The sequence below is a fragment of the Candida albicans genome, chromosome 6 (genome assembly GCF_000182965.3).
Source record: "Candida albicans SC5314 chromosome 6, complete sequence".
NCBI classification, from domain to species: Eukaryota; Fungi; Ascomycota; class Pichiomycetes; order Serinales; family Debaryomycetaceae; genus Candida; species Candida albicans.
Genome location: NC_032094.1, coordinates 157,432 through 173,871, shown reverse-complemented (window position 1 = coordinate 173,871; position 16,440 = coordinate 157,432). Strand labels below are relative to the sequence as shown.

At 33.8% G+C, this 16,440-nt stretch overlaps 7 protein-coding genes across 7 annotated transcripts; 2 read left to right on the top strand and 5 right to left on the bottom strand. All coding sequences in view use genetic code 12, as the record gives it.

Moving 5' to 3' along the window:
• Positions 1–479: 479 nt before the first annotated feature.
• Positions 480–1,622, bottom strand: PEX7 (Pex7p; the record flags this gene model as incomplete). Its single annotated transcript, XM_709205.1, has 1 exon — positions 480–1,622. The coding sequence occupies one exon, from the start codon at positions 1,620–1,622 to the stop codon at positions 480–482; it is 1,143 nt and encodes a 380-aa protein (XP_714298.1).
• Positions 1,623–2,553: 931 nt separating this feature from the next.
• Positions 2,554–3,756, top strand: ILV5 (ketol-acid reductoisomerase; the record flags this gene model as incomplete). The annotated part of the gene is made up of 1 exon (XM_709204.2): positions 2,554–3,756. One exon carries the CDS (start codon positions 2,554–2,556, stop codon positions 3,754–3,756), a length of 1,203 nt encoding a protein of 400 aa, XP_714297.2.
• A 308-nt stretch (positions 3,757–4,064) lies between these two features.
• Positions 4,065–4,754, bottom strand: GPX1 (Gpx1p; the record flags this gene model as incomplete). The annotated part of the gene is made up of 1 exon (XM_709203.2): positions 4,065–4,754. One exon carries the CDS (start codon positions 4,752–4,754, stop codon positions 4,065–4,067), a length of 690 nt encoding a protein of 229 aa, XP_714296.2.
• A 1,496-nt stretch (positions 4,755–6,250) lies between these two features.
• On the bottom strand, positions 6,251–6,736 carry CAALFM_C600850WA (peroxiredoxin; the record flags this gene model as incomplete). Its single annotated transcript, XM_709202.2, has 1 exon — positions 6,251–6,736. One exon carries the CDS (start codon positions 6,734–6,736, stop codon positions 6,251–6,253), a length of 486 nt encoding a protein of 161 aa, XP_714295.1.
• A 1,624-nt stretch (positions 6,737–8,360) lies between these two features.
• GPX2 (Gpx2p) lies at positions 8,361–8,852 on the bottom strand (the record flags this gene model as incomplete). The annotated part of the gene is made up of 1 exon (XM_709201.1): positions 8,361–8,852. The coding sequence occupies one exon, from the start codon at positions 8,850–8,852 to the stop codon at positions 8,361–8,363; it is 492 nt and encodes a 163-aa protein (XP_714294.1).
• A 3,300-nt stretch (positions 8,853–12,152) lies between these two features.
• Positions 12,153–14,032, top strand: CAN3 (Can3p; the record flags this gene model as incomplete). Its single annotated transcript, XM_019475448.1, has 3 exons — positions 12,153–12,364; positions 12,461–12,510; positions 12,594–14,032. The coding sequence occupies 3 exons, from the start codon at positions 12,153–12,155 to the stop codon at positions 14,030–14,032; spliced, it is 1,701 nt and encodes a 566-aa protein (XP_019330993.1).
• A 310-nt stretch (positions 14,033–14,342) lies between these two features.
• SUN41 (putative glucosidase) lies at positions 14,343–15,599 on the bottom strand (the record flags this gene model as incomplete). The annotated part of the gene is made up of 1 exon (XM_706223.2): positions 14,343–15,599. The coding sequence occupies one exon, from the start codon at positions 15,597–15,599 to the stop codon at positions 14,343–14,345; it is 1,257 nt and encodes a 418-aa protein (XP_711315.2).
• Between the last annotated feature and the right edge of the window lie 841 nt (positions 15,600–16,440).

Genomic DNA, 16,440 nt, shown 5'->3' with positions numbered 1-16,440 from the left:
TGTCGTCATCGACCGTTTTCTGTCACTTAGGCCCCAAAATAGAGAGCATCGTTTTATGATTGACTTTACAACTTAAAATCGTCTGACTTCTAAATTTTGAGCAATAGTTAGCTAAATCTAAGCACTCTAAGAATTGTATGTATAACCGTCATAGGCTAGTAATCTTATAATCCCAAATCAACAAATCAAACTCATATCAACATTCATCTTGTCATATCTTGAAAATTGTTGATAAAGCAAATCAAATTCCCCGCATTTTTTTTTCTCTCTACAAATTGCCAGTTGGGGCAGATGCGATCGTATATTACGTTATCAGTACCACCTTATAAGAATATTCACACAAGTAGTACAACTTCATATAGAACAAGTCTTATACTATGATCAACATCTATTTAGAAAAGTGATTATATTCCGATCACTTTTCTATGCAAATAAAAGAAAAAATGCAAAACTTCCTCAAACAAGCCATAGCATCAAACTTATAATCGTTTAGAGTCCCATATATAAACCATTTCATCCCATCCTGTAGTTGCTACCCAGCCAGGTTCTCCCCATAAACTGTAATCACTGCCTATAACAAACTCTTTGTGTCTTCCAAACACTCCTTTCAATCCACCTACTCGTGAATTCAAGAATCTTGCTCTTTCGTCCAGTTCATCATTCCATATTCTGGCTGTCATATCATAGGAAGTAGACATTAATTCTTTTGGATTGTGAGGTGACCATTGTACTCGTCTAACAGCAAATTCATGACCAATTAATTCGTTTAATGGAGTTGGTCCACGTATATGCCCACTTGCCATTGGTGATTGGGCTATAGGTTGGTCGATTTTTGTAATTGATCGTAAATCCCATATTCTCACTGATTTATCAGTTCCTCCCGAAGCAATCACAGTAGATTTATATTTATTCCAATCTACTGACAAAGCTTCTAATCCACCATGAGCTGTGAATTTCAATTGCAACGGATTCGGACTACGGACATCCCAGACTTGTACTTGTGACCCACCATTACAACTAACCACCATGGAAGGAGAATGTGGAGAAAATTGGGCCGAGTATATGCAATTGGCAGTATTCACTTGCTGCTGCTGTTGTTGTTGTGGTTGATGTGCTGGTTGATGCGATAACGGAACTGATGCTGAACCTGCATTTGGTGCAACTCGTGTTGAGTAATCCATAACATTTGAATTTAATGTCAATAATGATTGTGGTCTATTAGGTGACCATAATTTGATATTTCCATCCCAACTCCCACTCACGAAATTTGTCTTATCTACAAGATTCCAATTGACACAAAAAACCTCTCTTGAATGTTCTTTCCAATTCATTACTGGGAAATTAGGTACAGTCAAATCAAACAATTTTAAAGTCCCATCTCCTGAAGCCACTACGGCTTGATTTTCATGAATCTCACTCCATGCGATATCGAATAAACCATCTTGTGTCTCCCATGATATTTGATCGGATACAGTCCCATTGGGTTCTATATTTAATATAAATAACCTCCCATTACCTACCAATCCATAATTTGCTGCTGTTGCCACCGCTAGCTTGTTATCGTAGAATGGCGAATATTGGATTCCATAACCATTATATCCTTTAGTTCTAAATGAAAGCATAACTAAGTACTGTGTCTTTGATGATTGAATATATATATACTTCTTAGTGTAGGTTAATTTTTTTTCTATTATATCGGCGTATTAAGGGCTAATGGGGGTGGGTTATGGGGAAAAAATTTCACTATTAACACTACTATACTAATTGTTCGTTTAATGGTGGTACTTTTTCTTTCTACCTCGGGGAAGGCAAAGGCAAAAATAATAGAACAAAAAAAAAATAAAGTCGTGCTAATCAACCATAATTGGGCGATATTCAGGATTTGATCTTTTCACGTGTTGACAATTGGAATTGCTATTATTCGACGAATTATTGTAACTTCAGGAATAATGTAAATGTTGCAAAAGAAATGACTACTATAATGACATGATAACTAATCTATGACTAACCAGCAAGTTTTAACACGCTAATTGCTGGAGCGACGCCGGTAGGAGTTTTTAACAAATTACTCATGAAAGGCAAAATCCTAAATAAAAAAGGGCTGTAACGGAGAACCAAGAAGACAAATTCTACCACAACCAAAGGAATGAACACTAAATATTATTTGGTAGTTTTGCCTTTCACGTTTGGAAACTTCCCCTTTGTGATGCCTCTTAGCAGTTTCCATGATATTTGAATATCTCCCTTTTCCGCTGATCCATTTTTACATAGAAGAAAAACTTAAATCTGCGCTATTCCGCTACAGGGCCTGCATCGCGCAACGCTTATGTACAGGATTTTATGAATCATTGAATGAAAAATTTTCAATTCGACACCACCTCAGTTGAGTGGGACAGCAAAGATCCTTTCGTGATTTTTTTTCGACATATAAACCCCCCTGATATTCCTCCCTCTTTCAAATTTTTTCATATCTTTTTCTCTTTTTTTTCTTTTTTTCTTTATCAACAATAAGAAAGAATTACTCAATTCCGTAATATTTATTCTACATTAACAATGTCTTTCAGAACTACTTCCATGAGAATGGCTAGATTAGCCACTGCCAAAGCTACTTTGTCCAAGAGAACCTTCTCCTTATTGGCCAATGCTACCACCAGATACACTGCTGCTTCATCTGCTGCTAAAGCTATGACTCCAATCACCTCAATCCGTGGTGTTAAAACCATCAACTTTGGTGGTACCGAAGAAGTTGTCCACGAAAGAGCTGATTGGCCAAAGGAAAGATTATTAGACTATTTCAAAAACGACACCTTTGCTTTAATTGGTTACGGTTCCCAAGGTTACGGTCAAGGTTTAAACTTGAGAGATAACGGTTTAAACGTTATTATTGGTGTTAGAAAAGGTTCTTCTTGGGAAGCTGCCGTTGAAGATGGTTGGGTTCCAGGTGAAAACTTGTTTGAAGTTGACGAAGCTATTTCTAGAGGTACCATCATTATGGACTTGTTATCAGATGCTGCTCAATCTGAAACCTGGTTTCACATTAAACCACAATTGACTGAAGGTAAAACCTTGTACTTCTCCCACGGTTTCTCCCCAGTTTTCAAAGACTTGACTCACGTTGAACCACCATCAAACATTGATGTCATCTTGGCTGCTCCAAAAGGTTCTGGTAGAACTGTCAGATCTTTATTCAAAGAAGGTAGAGGTATCAACTCCTCATACGCTGTCTGGAACGATGTTACCGGTAAAGCTGAAGAAAAAGCTATTGCCATGGCCATTGCTATTGGTTCTGGTTATGTTTACAAGACCACTTTCGAAAGAGAAGTCAACTCCGATTTATATGGTGAACGTGGTTGTCTTATGGGTGGTATCCACGGTATGTTCTTGGCTCAATACGAAGTCTTGAGAGAAAACGGTCACACTCCATCTGAAGCTTTCAATGAAACCGTTGAAGAAGCTACTCAATCATTGTACCCATTGATTGGTAAATACGGTATGGACTACATGTACGATGCTTGTTCCACTACTGCCAGAAGAGGTGCTTTGGACTGGTACCCAAGATTCAAAGATGCTTTGAAACCAGTTTTCGAAGAATTGTACGAATCTGTTAAGAACGGTTCTGAAACCAAGAGATCTTTGGAATTCAACTCTAGATCTGATTACAAAGAAAGATTAGAAGAAGAATTACAAACTATCAGAAATATGGAAATCTGGAGAGTTGGTAAAGAAGTTAGAAAATTGCGTCCAGAAAACCAATAGGTTAACTTGAGGGGATTATAAAACTTTTTCAAGATTTTCTTTCAATCAAAATATAAAAAATTATGAACAAATGGTCACGAATGACTTGATTTCAATTCTTATTTTCAAATTTTTTTGCACCTTACCAATTTTTGCACTAATTGAATAGTGTAATTTGTACAGTATATATAAATAAATATGGTCAAGAACGACTTAATGGATAATTAATTAAAAAAAATTAAAGTACTTGTAGAAATACGTTCCAGTTATGGTGAACTTTGTTAATATTCATACATAATTATACACTTTTTTTGACTACTCTTCTATGTCTAGCTTTCTAGCAACTGTTCAATCTTTGGTATTATTGCCACGGGTCTAGTAAACGTACTATACCTTTCCACCACTCTGCCATTTTTATCTATCAAGAACTTTTCAAAATTCCATTTCACTCTATTAGTACCCCATAACCCTTCTTTTTGTGCTTTTAGAAATTTATAAACTGGATCTGCTTGTTCACCATTAACATTGATTTTATCTAGTATCTGGAATGATACATCATATTTCTTTTTACATTTCGTTACTATTTGATCATTAGTGCCTGGTTCTTGCCATAGAAATTGATTACAGGGAACACCCAATAACACAAAGTCATCATTAGCAAATCGTTTATTCAATTGTTCTAGACCATTGTATTGGAAAGAAAACCCACATCTGGAGGCAACATTAACAATTAAAACCACTTTACCTCGTAGATTTTTGAATGGGAATGGTGATTTCTGGTTATCTAAGGGAGTTAAATCATAAAACTTCAGTCGTGCAAGATAAAGTAGTTGGGTTATTGGTGATACTGAGAGTGTCGAATCATCAGTAATGTCAAGACTCTCTTTTTTAGTAGTTTCATCATCTTCATCAGGTTTGCCAGTGTCTATTGGTTTGTAAATTTGGTGAAATTTGTTTTGGATTTCCAGAAATGTATCTTCCATGGTTTCCCATGCCAGCTCGACGTTGCTTTTCACCATATTTAGAGCCTAGAAAGGGGTATTTTGGACATATAAATAAACAGATGGAAAGAAAAAATTATTCTCTCGATAAAAGAAAATTCCTACAAAGCAAGAGATATTATCAACTTTATAAAATAATTAAATCTACTACTTTTAAATGGGATTGGCGGGTTAACCAATTAATTATAAAACAAAGAAGAGTGAATAGTACAATTGGTTTCATAATAAATATTCAATTGTGCAGATGGTAATTTATAATTTATTGATTATTGTTTTTTTCTTTTTGTTTTGCCCAACAATTCTTTCCTTTGTGGTGTAGTGGGACGGGTCAGGGTTTCAGGTTTCAATAAGAAATTACATCGGGTTTGTCACATATAAGTACGCGTAATCTAATTTAATATATTTTATTTGGCTATATGTAATCGTGATGACTTGCTAATTAGTTTTGAGTCAAGAACTTCTCATCAATTTCGGATTCCTGAAGAATGATTGGCAAATTAATCTTGATTATAACTGGCCAAGATAATAATTTTTATATCAAGAAATTCGCTATTTCAACTTTGTCGGTATTAGACAATAATAATTTTAAAAGAAAAATGCCTATGTTAACGAAAGGGAAAGATTATAGTTGTTAAGTTAGCAAATGATCAGCAATGTACCTCAGCACCCCTGGTTTATAAAAACTCTAAGCAATAACAAGCCAAACTAGCAATCCAGTATTTTATATGCAAAGAATAATAATTGTTGCTATGCTTGCTCTAGTAGACCGCTGCGTAATTGTTGGACATGGATCAATCACAATAAGGTTGTTTCTATTCGCTTATCAACATCAACATAAACCGATTTCTTGTCTTTTAATTCACATCTACCGAGGGTTGGTCAGGCTTAATCTAAAATTTAGATGGATATTACCACCTGTCCTTTCCTTTTGTAGCAATAATAATTTTTTTTAGTTGGCTAATTGTTTCTTATCATATGACATTTACTAGCCAATACCCGTAGAAGCTCCTATTCTATAAAGATCGACAATTTTTTCTTTCCATTTTGGTCTTCGTTTGTTGCTTATCTTGTTCTTCTTGCCTACTGTGAGCTTATGTGTGATTAGTCAACACTCGCATTACCGCAGTGATGAAATGTGGCGCTCATGGACGTTTTAATACTCACAATCTATTGCTGTCTTCCTTCCCTCACTTTTGTTTTGTTTCAGAAAATATATGTGCAAGGCTTAAAAAAAACTCGGTCGCACCGTTATCGGCCAATTCCCAACAGTCCATCAATCAATGATATAAATTGACACAATAGAATCGAGGGTTACAAGATCTCTTGTAAAACTCTTCTTGAAAAGATGTATGACATCAAAGCTATACTCTGGATATTTAGTGATATCAAACTACGACTGCACTTGAGCACTCAAAATAATCTCATTAAGTTTATTAAAGAAAATACATATACAAACAACATGTACATATAAATATGGAATTAAAATTTGTCAATACCTATGATGGGAAAATAAATTATTTCTTCAACAATTCTTCAATCTTGGTACCGATACTTTCTGGACTAGTCAATGAACTGAATCTTTCAATAACTTTACCATTTTGGTCAATCAAGAATTTTTCAAAATTCCATTTAATTCTGGTCAATCCCAAAACACCACTCTTTTGTGATTTCAAATATTTATAAACTGGATCGGTATTGTCACCATTGACTTCAATTTTATCCAAGACTGGGAATGTAACACCGTAGTTCAATGAACAGAATGATCCAATTTCTTCGTTACTACCTGGTTCTTGGTGGCCAAATTGATTACATGGGAAACCCAAGATTTGTACTGGTTGATCAGCAAATTTCTTATTCAATTCTTCTAAACCCTTGTATTGAGGAGTGAATCCACATTTGGAAGCAACATTGACGATAAGGACAACTTTCCCTTTCAATTGTTCAAATGGGTATGGTTCACCTTTGGCGTCTTTTGGAGCTAATTCGTAAAATTGAGACATTTTATGTAGATATGTGATAATTGAATACTTTGTAATGAAGTAATAATACAAAGAAAGAGAAGGGAGGCAAAAAGAAGGAAAAAGAAAAACAATTCAAGGGATGGGATTAAGTTTTCTTTATATAATATTGAGAATGTTATGCATTCTGGGGCATGAGAGAGGAGAGAAAAAAAAACGATCAGTCGTTATTTTTTTTTGTTTACTTGCTAATCAGAGTGTGATGATTACAAATTAGGAAAGTTTCCGTTGTAATGACACACGGCAAGGTTAAAGTTTTTACTTTGAAGAAAACCAAAAAATCAATAAACCACAATCTATCTGACAAATACAAAAATAAGACCACCGTTAGGATAATTAATAATTAATAACAGTAGTCTAGCCTCATATAGTTCGGATTTAACGTTGGGATAGAATCTGTGTATGCTCTGCAAAAATTAAGTCCGGATGTTCGATTGAGTGGTGGCGCACGCGGAAATATAAATTTATCCGAACTTGAGATGCCGTCCTATATTCTCTTTGAAATGTAGTTGACATTGAAATTCGAATAGTATGGGTTTTGTACAACTAGACTAAAAACTGACAGTAGCTAGATTGATCTGCTTATTAAGCTAGACCCAGATTCTAGGCAGGTTTGTAAGTAAATAATGGTCTAGATTAGAATTTCTTATCGATTTGTTTGGCGTAATCTATTCAAGTTTTTAGTTGGTAATACTTTTCTATTTTTGACTATAATTGGTGAAATTGCGTATCAAAATTTTGTATCTGTTTATCAAAGATCTCCGTAGAACTTGTTTCCCTGCATTAATGGTGTGGCCTCTCCAATGAAATTTCTCAATGTAAGATGGGAACATTTCACATTCAAACAATCTCAATTTGTTCTTTGCATGATCATCCGGTTTGAATGCTCCTACTAATATCAATTTCAATCACCACAAAGCTTTTATTAGCTGAATTCAAAAGCGATATTATACATTGAGAGTTGTATTTGAAGTTTATGTATTACCGATGTAGGTTTGTTATGTATTGCAGTGGATAAAATTTCACATTAGATAACCCCTTTTAAAAAGACTAAGAGTTGCCAACACTCACTGTTGAAAGCATAATTTTATTTCCTGAGCATTGTATTGATGTTCTTTTTCAATGTTCTCTGTGATTTTATAAATCGTGTCATTTTTGTTGTAAGGGGACTTCCAGATTGGGGTAAATTAATAGTTGTGATGGTGACTACTTGGAAAATACACGTATCTCTACAACTCATGCATATAAGATTTCACTCAATTATTGTTCAGTCTATCGTTTTACAGGAGCTATGCCAAAACTATTTTTTAAGTATTGCTTAAACACAAAAATTAAGGCACCTAAACAAACTAAAGACAATGGATATTAATAGATTAATCTACAATTAACAATAGGTGCAAATTTACTATTGTAAGTGAATAAATTTTCTTGTAACAAACATCAACTAATCATATTGTAATGTTCTAAACACCTATTAAAATTTATAAAAACAAAGAAAACAGAACTAAAAAAAAAGACAAAACTAAACACCTTTATTATCATCTGAAATTGATTAGATTGATATTCTAAAATCCAATCACATGTGTGGGGGGCGATACACACGTTACTAAGCCTGATGTTTTAACATTTCTTCAATTCGTAATCCAATAGTTTCAGGTTTAGTAAAACTACTAAATCTTGCCACAACATTACCATCTTGATCAATTAAGAATTTTTCAAAATTCCACATTATTCTATGTAATCCTAGTAGTCCGGGCTTTTGAGACTTCAAAAATTTATAAACTGGTTCAGCATTTTTACCATTAGTTTCAACTTTACTTAATACGGGGAAAGTCACACCAAAGTATTCACGACAATACTTTTCAATTTCTTCATTAGTTCCAGGTTCTTGATGACCAAATTGATTGCAAGGAAATCCTAATATTTCCACTGGTTGATCAGCAAATTTTTGTTTCAAATCTTGTAAACCTTTGTATTGTGGAGTGAATCCACATTTGGAAGCAACATTGACAATAAGAACAACTTTACCTTGAAGTTTTTTGAATGAGTAAGGAGTTCCCTTGATATCATTTGGAGCAAATTCATAAAAATCCGACATAGCTATAAGTATTGAGGGAGGAAATAGAAACTCGGTAGGTTAAATGAAATGAAAATAACTAATAATAGAAAAAGATGGGTTTGAAGAATTTGAAAATGATAGGAAAATATTAAAAAAAAGAAACCACTACAAGCAATGTTGGTGGAAATTTCGATTGATTTATATATTACAGTCAAGATTTCTTTTCTTGTTACAAAGAATAAAAGGATCGCATACCGAGAATGTATTTATGCGTGCACTAGAAATAGTAGTAGACGATATACAAGAAGGATCTTTAATTTGGTTAAACATACTGATGCTGTTAATCGCCTTAACTTACTTTTTGTGCATAAAGAATTTTTAGGTTTCAGTAATTTCACCTCTCATCTACTACTACTATTATAATGCATGTAATAAAAGTTTGGCAGTTTTAGCCGCAATACTCGGTCACCAAGTTTATTGAAGAGAAAGACACGAGTAACAAAATTGGACATCTAAAATTTTTGAAATAAGATGAGATTTTGTGATACCCTTGGCCTACATTCAATCGAACATTCTTCTAAGCATCAGTCTGTTACTTTAAAGGTTGATTTCACTTACATTAAGAAATCATAAATTTTGCCCAAAAAGATTGATTGAACCTGTTCCGGTTGGCTTTCAAGCAAAATAGTTGATTTATTAGTATTATTTGCACAACAATACGAGGTTATAAAATTGACAATGAAGTTGATACAAACGCAATTTCATTTCCATTTGGGCTTAATAAGACAATAAATAAAAATTTGATCAATGTTGTTCAATTGTTTTTGTAGAACAAAAAAGAAATTTGGAATTTTTGAAATGCAAAGAAATGAACAGAGAAAATTATTTTTACAGGTAAAACTTACCTCAAACAACTTTGCTTTTCATTAATAAATGGTTACGAATAAAGTACTCCGAATAACGTTAATTAACCCAACAAGAAATTGTACATTTAAAAATTGTCTTAGTTTAACTTTTGAAAGGGTTGGGCGGGTTGGTTGTGAGAATTGTGGCTACCGGAAATTTGCTATTTCAGTTGAAAGAGGGTTCTAGAAACCCTGCGAAAAGAGGAGTCAAAAAAATTTGCAAATGGAGCATAGAATTCCCTTACAAAACGGAACTACACCACCACCAACAAAAGACAATTTCAATTGAAAATCAATCAGAAAACTGATTTTCCTGTTCCTCGACATTTATGAAATCTCAAAATAAAATTATAATAAGAGAGTTTCTATAATTGTTTTTGTAGAGTTTCAAAAATAAATCAAAGTTCTCTTGTTGTCAATACAAAGATTTACTTTTAAAGTTTGTAATATTTGTTCACAGAAGAGAGTATTATCGAGAACTATCTGTAACCAAAATTAAAGACAGGCTTTCCAATGCTTATCTCATTTCTTTGTTATTTCTTAAAATTACACGATTTTTGTTCAAAGACAAGTTTTTTGCAGTTTCAATAACGCAAGTGTAAGAGATATTAACAATTTGCTTTTTTATTAGTCAAAAATAGTTTAGCTGTTTAAGCCCCTCTCTTTAAAAATTATTTAACTTTATTTGTAGTGTTAACAGTAATTTCACTATTTAGCCATTAATTTAGTTAACATTCCTTAACTAACAAACAGATGGCTTATAATATAGTTAGATCAGGTGAGAATAGAGCATTAGAAACATTAGTAATCGCTGGCATTTTAACTATTGCAAGTTTAATCACTCTCGGAGTTTTTTGAATCCACCTGCAAGATTTTTTAAGTCAATTTGAACTTTTTTAAAATAGCCGATAATTATAAGAAAACGGAATCGTAGTCATTCTGCTTTTGCGATAGGCAACAAAAAGAAGTCATTGACTCTGAGTCAAACAACCTAAATTGTTAGAAAACTCAACAATAGAAAGAATTCAGGAATGTATGTTACATCAGGAGATACGAAAATATTTTGGGCTATCATCCCGCCTCGGGCGGCACTGACATTATGCTATTTATTTTGTGACAGCGAGTCCAAACAATGCGCTGCGTATCAGTCGGTTTTTTGTTTGATGATCATTGCATAGGTTATGAATCATCTCAATCGGCTGATACGTATTTTTAAAGCTTAAATGATATACGATAAAAAAAAAGAGACCACCGGTATGATTAACCAAAAAATTGTTTTTATTTTGTCTTTTTTTCAGTTCGGTTCATTTACTCTTTTACTTTAAAAGGATACTAACTGTTAGTATATGTGAATTATACAGCTGTTAAATGGTGAAGTATTATTAAAACAACGCCCATAATCATAGAAACCTGATAATTACTCAACAATTTTAGAGAACATAATCCTACAGGGTTTAATGACCAATCTTAAATTCTGACTAGTTGAAAATAATAGACCTTTATCTTGCAACTTCTATATGTTTCCAGTCATGGCCAGAAATATAATGATATACACCAAATCTCCGAGCAAAACAATGGATTACATAAKAAATATAATGATATACACCAAATCTCCGAGCAAAACAATGGATTACATAATTATTACAACCGTGTGAGATTTGAAGCAAGCTCATCTAAGGGTTCTTTGCTGTTGTTGATTGTATCTATACTTTCCAGCTGAGTATTGCTTTCTTCGGGTAAACCAAAGACTAAACCATACATATACACGTACATATATAAATGAACTTCGTTTGAAGATTGAGATGCTACGATCCGAGCATTGGGTAAATCAATTTCATGTGATTTTATTTCATTTTGATCCTACTGTTTGTTCATTTTTAAATCTCATTWKTAGTTGGTTCAATACAATTGACTACGATTCTTGGTCCTACTACACAAGAATATTTACCATTTACTACCAATTCTTAGTTTACAAAAGTATCAATTTCGTTTCATCTTTCAACACACAAATCCACCCACGAGTTGGATTTTGAAACTAAACTTTAAACTCTTCTTCTTGGTTGTACTCATCACAAAGTGAATCGAGAAAAAACATAAAAAAAAACACAATTCAACAAAGAATTATCTAAAACTCAGTTTAATACTATTGTTAGGAGAATAACACAAACATTTCTTGGTCCTTTCTGACCAATTAGATTGGGTTATTAGTATTGTCAGAGCTAGAATTCAAAAGATTAACAATGGGGACAATAACACTAGCATAAAATAATAATTGGTTTAGTATGGGGATAGTTTTTATTAATTTCTTGTTGTATTTTTGATGTATAAAAAGTTTGTGATCACTTTATTTATCGAAATTTAGAACAAATTTGTTCTTTTGTTTTTTTGTTTTTTTTAGAAGCTAGCCGTATTCAACTTATCAGCTTGTTAAACCATGGTTTTACTTAAAGAAAAACCTCGAACTATAGGGACAGATTCAGATAATTCAATATATAAAGATATTGAACAATCAATAACACCACCATCAGATAAGAATGAGATTTTTATTGATCAAATCAATAATGACCGTATAACTGAATATGATTCCCATGGAGAAGTGAAAAGAGATTTGAAAGCAAGACATGTGGCAATGATAGGTATTGGTAGGTATGTATAAAAGATAAAGATCAAATCCTACGATGTTTTTGCAACTTTAAAAGCAAGACAAGTTATTTTTGGTATCAATTGCTAACATAATTATAGTACCATTGGAACAGGATTATTTATAAGTACCGGTCATTTACTTTCACAAAGTATGTATAAGCTGCCACCTCCCGGTATCAAAATAGAAAATACACTGTATTTGTTGTTGATTTTACTAACAAAATACTTTTAGCTGGCCCGGTAATGTCCTTGATTTCATTTTTATTTGTCACAACAATTTGTTTCTCTGTCACCCAATCTCTTGGTGAGATGGCTACATATATCCCTGTATCTGGATCCTTTGTTCAATTTATAACACGTTGGGTGTCCAAGAGTTGCGGTGCCGCCAATGGTTGGTTATATGGTTGGTCATGGGCCATCACATTTGGGTTGGAACTATCGATCGTTGGTCAAGTCATACAATTTTGGACAGATGCCATCCCACTAGCGGCATGGATCTCAATATTCTTTGTTTTATTGACTGCGCTCAATTTATTCCCCGTGAAGTTTTATGGAGAAATTGAATTTTGGATGGCATCGATAAAATTGACTGCGGTGATAGGCTGGATCATTTATGCGTTTTGTATGGTATGTGGGGCTGGTAAAACTGGTCCTGTGGGGTTCCGTTATTGGCGAAATGGGTATGCATGGGGTGATGGAATGATAGTTCTGAATAACGGAAAGTATGCTATTGCTTTCATCAATGGTCTTATCAATGCTGTTTTCACCTTCCAAGGTACTGAATTGGTTGCTATCACTGCTGGTGAAGCCTCACCAAAAGCCCTCAAAAGTGCCATTCGTAAAGTCATGTTCAGAATTTTGGTGTTTTATGTCTTGTGTATGCTTTTCATTGGTCTTTTGGTTCCCTATAATGACCCCAAATTAACTGAAGATGGCGGCTTTACAAGAAACTCTCCATTCCTTATTGCTATGGAAAATTCCGGTACGAAAGTTTTACCACACATTTTCAATGCCGTCATTGTCACAACCATTATCTCAGCTGGTAATTCTACCGTTTATGCGGGATCAAGAATTTTTTATGGATTGGCTGAATCAGGAGTAGCACCAAAGATTTTCCTTAGCACTACTAAAGCTGGTGTTCCTTATGTTGCAGTATTATTTACTGCTGCATTTGGTGCATTGGGGTATCTAGTGGTTTCCAATGATGGCACGGTTGTTTTCAATTGGCTTTTAAATATTGCTGCCACAGCGGGGTTGGTTGCTTGGGGGTTCATTTCTGTTAGTCATATCCGATTTATGCAAGTTCTCAAACAACGAGGTATCAGTAGAGATACTCTACCTTTCAAAGCTTTCTTTATGCCCTATAGTGCCTATTATGCTGCTATAGTTGTGTTTACAGTAGCATTAATTCAAGGTTTTACTGTGTTTTGGGATTTCAATGCCACCGATTTCTTTACTGCTTATGTATCATTAATTGTCTTTGTTGTTTGGTGGATTATGTTTCATTTTTTCTTTTTCGGGTTTGGCAAACAAGCATGGAAATGGAGTAATGTGTTGATACCTTTGGAGGAATGTGATATTGATACTGGAGTTAGAGATATTAATGATATCGAATTTGATGTGCCACCACCGAAAAATCTTTGGCAGAAGTTTTGGTTAATCATTGCCTAAGAAGAAAAGGAGGGTAAACACTACATACAAATAATAGACTTAGCATTTAGTAAATTTATGTTTAAGTAATATATTAATTAAAAAAAACGATAATACAACGATTTAAAGTAAACAACAGTAACTATAAACTTCTACTTTAAAAATAAAAACTAAAAAAAAAGCAAGCAGAATGCAAATAAAAAAGCATATTGATATAATTAGAAAGAAATTTTAAAAAAACACTAACTTGAAAACAAACACTATTCTTTTTAAAAAAAACAATATAAAGGAAGAAGAGAAAAAGGGGTATCTTGTACTTTTCTCAATCTCACTAATTATACAAGACAAAGTCAGCTTCACCAGAAGTAACACCAACGGTACAACCGTCATCACTATTACCGTTGAATTTACCGTTTGCATAAGAACATGATCCACTAACGGTAGAGCCTGATTCACCAACAATTTTGACTTTGAAATTCAATGAATCACGGTTGTTTGGATTTGGAATCAAGGACAAGTAAGCAATACCATTAGCATAACCAGCACCAAAATTCAATGGAGCCCAGTTACCAACACCGGAACCTGGAGTACCCCAAACACAACCATCTTCCCAAGAAACACCGGCATTGTTGACGTAATATTGAGCAGAAGTAGCACCACCTCTCCAAGTGTAATAAGTACTTTGATCAACAACGGTAATGACAGAAGTACTACCACCTCCAACAACGGTTGGAATAACCATATTTTCAGTACCTGGGTAATCAGTTCTACAAATGGCAACAGTTTCACTCAATTTGTTGACAACATTAGCTTTCTTGACACCCCATTCACATAAGTAATTGGATCTGGTACTGGATTTGTATAATTTACCATTCTTACACAATAATCCACCAATGGAAACACCGTTACTTGGTTGATCTTCTGGCCATTGAGTCTTGGACATACCACTTTGGCAAGCATAAGAACAGTAAGAACCTTCTTTACAATTACCACCGGTAGAACCATCGGAATTTTCAATACCGGACCAACCACCAAAACCTAAGTGATCTAAAGGAATGACACCTTGACCTGAAGGGAAATCACTACAAGATAAAACACCATCTTCGAATTCTTCAGTTGGATCTTCAAAAGCTGCCAAATCACCTTCAATACCATTGGTAGAACCAGAACCAGAACCACCAGTTGAAGATGATTGAGATTGAGATTGAGATTCGGTGGCAAATGAGGATGGTTTAATAGTACCAGATGGAAGGGAAAGGGTTTTTGGTTCATCAGAAGTCAATGAATCATTTTGAACGATGGTGGTAGTTGAAGAAATTGAAGTTGAAGTAGATGAAGTTTCTTCGGATTTAGCAATTGTTTCAATAGAAAGAACTGGACTGACAGTAGTGATAGGATTACCGTTCCCATCAACAGTAACGGTAACATAAGCGTAGTCGTAAGCAACAGCTCTCTTATGTTTGTGGTGACCATGAAAAGAAGTTTTGTCACAATCTTCTCTTTTGATGTTTTTATTGTCAGCTTCAAAAGCTGGAGCAGCTAACGATAAAGCTGCAAAGGCTAAAACAGTAGCTTGTGAAAATCTCATTGATAATTAAAATAAATGAACAGTAGTTGAAAAACGAATGTACAGTTGAGACTATATGACAAACAAGTGAATTATAAAAAAAGGAACGACTAAAAGAAACAGTTATTGATGTTAGTATATTGGAAAGAATCAATATGGATTGTATTTTCTTCTTCTTATTCAATTCATTTGAAAGGGTGAATGACATATAAATAAATCATATTGGTAATTGTGCTGGAACCACACGTAATATAAACAAAAAACAAATAAAGTAAAACATTGATTTCTATTGCATGACAAATGTGAGACAAAATTGTGAAATTGGTAGCAAACATAAAACAAATGTAGAGAAAATTGTTTTAGTAGTGAATTGGCAACTAAAGGGAGATAAAGAAAATTCAAGATTCATGGTGGTGTATGAAAATGTGTGTGTACCTCAAGTGTTCCGTAATTAAAAGGGGGAAGAAAAAAATAGATACCAACCGAGTAAAAATAAAACATTTTTAGGGCGTGTCTTTGTGAAACAATTATAATACAAGGCAAATTTCAGTTGTTGAGTGAGTGAGAAAGAATTCCTGCATGTAACTTAGACGACGCCTACTTTTTTTCCAATTCCCAAAAAACAAAAATTATAACAGTGCTGGAAGTACTGCACATAATTTGTTGACGAGAAAAGCAAAAACAAAACAAAGGCTTTTGGTAGCATAGATTATTTTTTGGTGTTTGTGTAATAACCTTCACTTGTCAATGAAACAATGCAAAGTAAATTGAACAGACAATAGTAATGCCATGGACAATTCCTTCATCAAAATTATGCAAAATTGTTGCCCAATAAAAATTGATATTAAATAAGATGATATCA